The sequence below is a fragment of the Carassius carassius genome, chromosome 41 (genome assembly GCF_963082965.1).
Source record: "Carassius carassius chromosome 41, fCarCar2.1, whole genome shotgun sequence".
NCBI lineage: Eukaryota > Metazoa > Chordata > Actinopteri > Cypriniformes > Cyprinidae > Carassius > Carassius carassius.
In genome coordinates this window covers 13,535,322-13,541,321 of record NC_081795.1, presented here as the reverse complement: position 1 = coordinate 13,541,321, position 6,000 = coordinate 13,535,322, and the positions used below count along the sequence as shown (strand labels likewise).

Genomic DNA, 6,000 nt, shown 5'->3' with positions numbered 1-6,000 from the left:
CTTTGGATCGACTAAAGACAGACAGGCCAATATACAGTACAGACCAAAAGTTTGAACACACCTTCTCATTCAAAGAGTTTTCTTTATTTTCATGACTATGAAAATTGTAGAGTCACACTGAAGGCATCAAGGGCTATTTGACCAAGAAGGAGAGAGATGGGGTGCTGCGCCAGATGACCTGGCCTCCACAGTCACTGGACCTGAACCCAATCGAGATGGTTTAGGGGTGAGCTGGACCGCAGACAGAAGGCAAAAGGGCCAACAAGTGCTAAGCATCTCTCGGGGAACTCCTTCAAGACTGTTGGAAGACCATTTCAGGTGACTACCTCTTGAAGCTCATCAAGAGAATGCCAAGAGTGTGCAAAGCAGTAATCAAAGCAAAAGGTGGCTACTTTGAAGAACCTAGAATATGACATATTTTCAGTTTTCACACTTTTTTTGTTATGTATATAATTCCACATGTGTTAATTCATAGTTTTGATGCCTTCAGTGTGAATCTACAATTTTCATAGTCATGAAAATAAAGAAAACTCTTTGAATGGGAAGGTGTGTCCAAACTTTTGGTCTGTACTGTGTATATATATATATATATAAATATAAACACACAGGGTGTCCTAAGTTTGGGTAACACGGTTAAAAAAAAAGGCAAACAAAACAGTTTTTATGTAATATTTAATAGCAAATAAACATTTTTCAAGCCTTATTATTTTATAATCTTTTCTTTCATATGCCGCTGGTCATATGAATTGAAAAACAAAGTCAAAACACAAACTCATGAGAGGACTGTAACATGCGTATAGATTTTTACCTTGCCACTGTGCGACTCGTATTACATTGTCTCCTGACCTGTAAGCATAAATAAATGCCATTTTCTTACCTCTGTTAAATTAGCGGACAACAGTAATGGGTCATTTTCAGCACCACTGTATATAGTACATTCTCTATATTGCATCATATATAAAAATATATTTCTTTTGCAAAACATTCTTTCCATATTGTTCAATGGCATGAGATCAAGAATCCACATACAGTCAGCATCAGCTCTCCTCCCATCCTCGTATCCTTCCGACCACATTTCCATTCACAGCATTTCAAAGATCAGTAGCAGCCACACTGAATAAAAGTCACGCCACACGCCATTCTCTTACCACTAGACTTTCACAACAAATGCCTGTGACTCCCTCAGGTAGTTGAGAAGGAAGTGGAGGAGAGAACAAAGCATGCACGGAAATGATGAGTGGAGGAAGGTGAATGGGACGAAAGTTGGTGGAAGAGGTAATGACAATAACAAAGTGTACTGTTGAACTCCTCAACAGCCCGCTAGGGGGCACCTCAAACCGGTTCATCATCAGGACATATACTTAAAAAACATGAAGAAGATCCAAAACAAAAATCAAGTGAAAAAGATTTTAATATTGAGGCATTCTTGATCAAGAGGAAGGCGCATTGTGATGAGAGTTTGGTTGCAAGTGCATAGACAGACATCTGAGACGGAGCCACTTGGGTTGTATCTGATGACGAACGCACACACAGAGGCAGAGGACCTCTTTAACACAGTGGAGTGTGAGAGGGCATTGTGTGCACTTCTCCCGGTGGCCAGCAGAGAGCGTTGTTCATCCTGCATTACGGCCCAGAGTGAGCAGCATAGTGCGTAATGTGTCTTCAGCCCAAAGGCTTTGAGTCCTGCATTTTATCTCTGTCCACCATCCGTCTTCAGAGTCCCGCTCGCTCATAGAACAACACATAGGTGTCACTACTGCAAACTTGGCTGGCGGACATTGGCATGACTCTGGAAGAAGAAATCCAAAATCATAATTTGTTGACAATCAAATCTGGGATTAAAAATCTATCTGAAAACATAGTTTAAACATTTCAAAAATGTAACATGAAAAAAAAGATGAATTAAAAATAATGAAAGCATCTGCATTTCTAGAGGCAGATAGTCAGGTGTTTTTATGAAGCTCAAGATGATCTTTTGATCATTCTCAAATCATGTCGGAAGAAATACTGCTAACTTTCTATTCAACAAATTAAAATTTTGTTGCTTTTATTATAACTTATAATAAATACTATTACATATAATTAAAATGGTGAAATAACACCAACTTGTTCAGCCAGTTTAGTATAAAGTAGAGTGGGTGTGTGTGTGTGTGTGTGTGTGTGTGTGTTTGTGAGAGATTAGCAGTGTTGAAGATTCCGACTGAAGCATTTTTAAGGAAGCGTGGGTGGGAGGGAGGTGAAGGAGCATGAGTGAGGTAGAAGGTGGAGGAGGATAGCAATACAGGAAATTCACAGCAGCTAGCAGGTGGAGTGCAGCTCTGCTCACTTCCCTGAAAGCTAATGTATGCTATATACCCTTGGGAAATCTACTGGTACTCTCTATACAGTAATGCAAAAGAAAAGAAAGAGCAGGAGGGGAAGTAAAGCAAGTATCTACCTAGAGTCGTTATATGTGTACCATTCCCCATTTTTAGGATTGCAACAGTACGCTGTGTAGTGGCCTCCCATAGTTGTGCCTGAGTGATTGGACACTGCATACAAGTTATATACTGCATTACCTGAAACAGAGAAACACATAGATCGTAAGGCTGGAACTAAATACAAGATATTGTAGTTTATTGTGAAACCAAAATACCAATAATATCCCCTATTTTATAACAAGGCCCAACGTACACCGGGACTCTTATTTTGAAAAGTGCATGTTTTATTTCTTCAAGCTGGTCTTTCAAAAAGTTGAGGGAGATAAATATGGACTTTTACAACATCACCACCCATTATGTAAACACCATAAAGTAAACTTTTTCATAATTCATTAACAGTACATGACTAAGCAATCACTCAGTATAAATGCATGGTGTTATATGACTGTTAACTCCCCTGAAACTGTAAGCATGTAGAACAATTATTCTCAACAATGACTGCGTCTCTATCCCCTAATTCAGTGGTTTTCAACCTGTGGTCCGCCTAGTGGGTCGCGGTGGTATTGCAGGTGGGCCGCCAATTATTTTCGGTTCATTTCCAGTCCATTCTAGGGCTGTGCGATTAAAAGAAATCATCATAAATTCACGATTTGAGCGTGCGCGATTTCTAAATCGCTTTATAGTACGATTTTCCATGGCCCTGACCTCCCGTAGTATGCTATCTGATCCAATCAGAATGCATTGCGGCTAGCGCGACAACAGAACAGACTGGGCATAAGCCTAACTCCAGGTTCACACACTGTCTGTGATGCGCCTTTTTTCTGAGCCCATGTTAACGGATCAGAGCATTCACACTGCACGCGGTAAAAGGCTAGAAATAAAAACGTGCGAAAATAATTAATATCTAACACATGAGCATAGAGAGAATTGTGAGTGCACAGGACGCAGTTTAAGTGAGAGGAGACATGTTTTAAGTACGCACACTTTCTCCGCGCAGAGCGGCGTGTATCTGAGCAAGCACGTCTGGTTTTGTGACAGAGCAAAGGAAATCTGCGTGTGAACAGAGAGATTATTTTAATGTGCTTTTGTGTTATATTTATGCGCTCTCGCTGCTGACCGCATAAACATACTGTATACACACTGCAAACACCTGAGGCACCACTACAATTAATGAGCACTATGAACAATGCGCATGGCAAAAAAAAAAAAAAAAAAGTCCCTGTACACGGGATTTATTTTTTGCCATAAGTCTATACATTTTGTTACATCTTTACTATAGTGATAATTTTGACTTATGTCTGTTCTAGAGACGTTACAACTTTTTGATAAAGCTCTAATTGGTTTTCTTTTGGAAATATGTTTAAAATTAATCCTGAATGCATTTATGACTGTAAAAGCATATTGGTGTGTGTCACAATCGCAATATTGATCAAAGAAATCGCGATAGTTTTTTTTTTTTGTCCATATCGCACAGCCCTAGTTCATTCAATAAATACTGTTAACAATCTAGCTTCTGAGTACTAAGTTATTAACCCAACAATAGCGGGATCAGTTAATTTCTTTTAAGTGGGCCGCGAAAACATATGTGTGTGGTTGTGTGGGCCACGAGTTGAAAAAGGTTGGAAACCACTGCTCTAATTCAAAACCACCTAAAATTACATTAAAAACTTCTGCTGTACAATTGAATTTAATATAATTTTTTTTTTATCTATTTCTAAAATTAAAATTAAAAATTTGTTTAAAACAAAACTCAGAGACCCTTTCTGCTACAGGATATGACATCACATTCTAGACCAGGGGTCTTCAACTAAAATTGCTTGAGGTCCGGTAATGAACCCTCCTCACCAGCCAAGGTTCGGTTTTTGTCAGACCAGTGTATGTGCAGGATATCTGAGCTCAAATTTTTAAGACCTGCACAAATAAAATTAAAATGACTGTAAAAAGCATGATTTACAGTTCAGATTTGTGAACTATTTCACAAAAACAAAAAACCTTAAATTTTCAGCCTTTAAACCATTTAAAAAAAAAGAGTCGAAAAGTATCAATTTATATAAACAAATATTAATCATTTACATTTACATTACTTTAAAAACAAACATATTTCCTTGTCTTAATTGTTTAAATTTTTTATAATGCATTATTTTCTTGTTCATCCATCAGTTCACATTTACAATTCTGTGTGTTTGCTGCTTAAGAACATGGGTCAATTCAATTTGGTTCTGAACAAAAACAGCAAACATCTTATTGAATATGCACAGAAAATCAGTCTCTGCCAGGAGGTGGCGCTTTTGGAACAGCAGAAATATAACTGTCTCCCCGGGAAAGGCTGTCACAGCTGAATTTGAAAAAAGCGCAGTTCTCATATTTATTTAATGAAAATCACAGCCTTTTGAAGTTTTATCATCACATTAGCTGTATTGCAATTCTTGTCTTTCCATCCCCAAATTTAAGATCTGCTGAAATTAAAAGTTTCTTGTACCATTTAAGACTTTTTATAGCCTTAATTTTGAAACAACTAAATTTAAGACTTTAAGGAAATTAAACTTTCCAAATTTTTGAGAATGCCATTGTGCTTGTATTTGCTTTCTGCTCTCCTCACTGCACGCACAACCACACGTCTGAACGTACAATAGCAACAGTTAAAGGGATAGTTCACCGTAACCCTTGGCGCCGTAGGACCAAAACGCCTCTACTGAGCTGACCTTGATATAAATTTGATTTTATTAGAAAACAGCGCTTGGCATTTATTTCTTTCATTATGTCAAAATGTTTCGTGGTGCAGATTCGAACATGTTAATAATGAATGTTAAAATCACTATGAAACTCAAGTAGTGACAGATCTTTTTTTCTTTACTGTGACATACTTGTTGATCGGATGAAGGTAGATTTGATTGTAAGAAAGGGGCGGTGTTTAAGTGGACTGAGTCTGGCTTTACCAGAGAGACATTTCACCAGAAGATCCAGTTATGGTATTTGAATTAAAAATCTAAGGTCAAACATTGTTTAAACAAAACATACACATGGATGAATCTTTCACAATAAGAGCTATTAGGTTTCATGCAGAGGACAGCTGCACATTCACTCTAGGACTGAAACGGCAGATTCTTGGTCTGTCTTTACTCACTGCTTCTGTCAGAGGCGAACTCCCTGAGGTCCAGGTCTTTCATTGGGAAGTTGACAAAAGTGGATAGTTTGCTGGTTCTGATGCGGGCTTCCGAAAAGCGCTTCAGATCTGAACAAGTCAAGCAGTTAAGGAAAGGAGACTTGGCACACAGCTGACCTTAGAGAGACCCGTCACTTCAGGCTTCAACCTAACCCATCAGCACATTCCTGCACACATAAACAGCCTCCCATTCGTAGCTGTGCTTACGGTCAACAAACGCACCAATCCCACAAGTGACATCAAGAGATCAGACGGCATTAGAAAAGGATACGAAGAACTAGTATTTTAGGAAACTTCTGAACTGTGAATTTCTTTGTACATCGTCTTCTGGCTTTGCACCTGTAACATGTCTGGATGAAAGAAAACCAAGCAGAACAATTACATGTTTTGGTACATTTAATTTTCCACATTATTAAA

General features: G+C 38.3%; 1 protein-coding gene across 6 annotated transcripts in view; it reads right to left on the bottom strand.

The window, feature by feature from the left end:
* Positions 1 to 657: 657 nt before the first annotated feature.
* LOC132122783 (ubiquitin carboxyl-terminal hydrolase 2-like) overlaps positions 658 to 6,000 on the bottom strand; it is a 33,970-nt gene continuing 28,627 nt past the window's right edge. For all 6 annotated transcript variants that reach the window (XM_059533189.1, XM_059533188.1, XM_059533191.1 and 3 more), the window contains 4 exons: positions 5,855 to 5,933; positions 5,545 to 5,652; positions 2,438 to 2,558; positions 658 to 1,789 (listed from right to left, as the gene is read on the bottom strand). In XM_059533189.1, the coding sequence (XP_059389172.1) occupies positions 1,714 to 1,789; positions 2,438 to 2,558; positions 5,545 to 5,652; positions 5,855 to 5,933 (384 nt within the window). In that variant the 3' untranslated portion in view covers positions 658 to 1,713. The remainder of the gene's footprint in view (positions 1,790 to 2,437; positions 2,559 to 5,544; positions 5,653 to 5,854; positions 5,934 to 6,000) is intronic.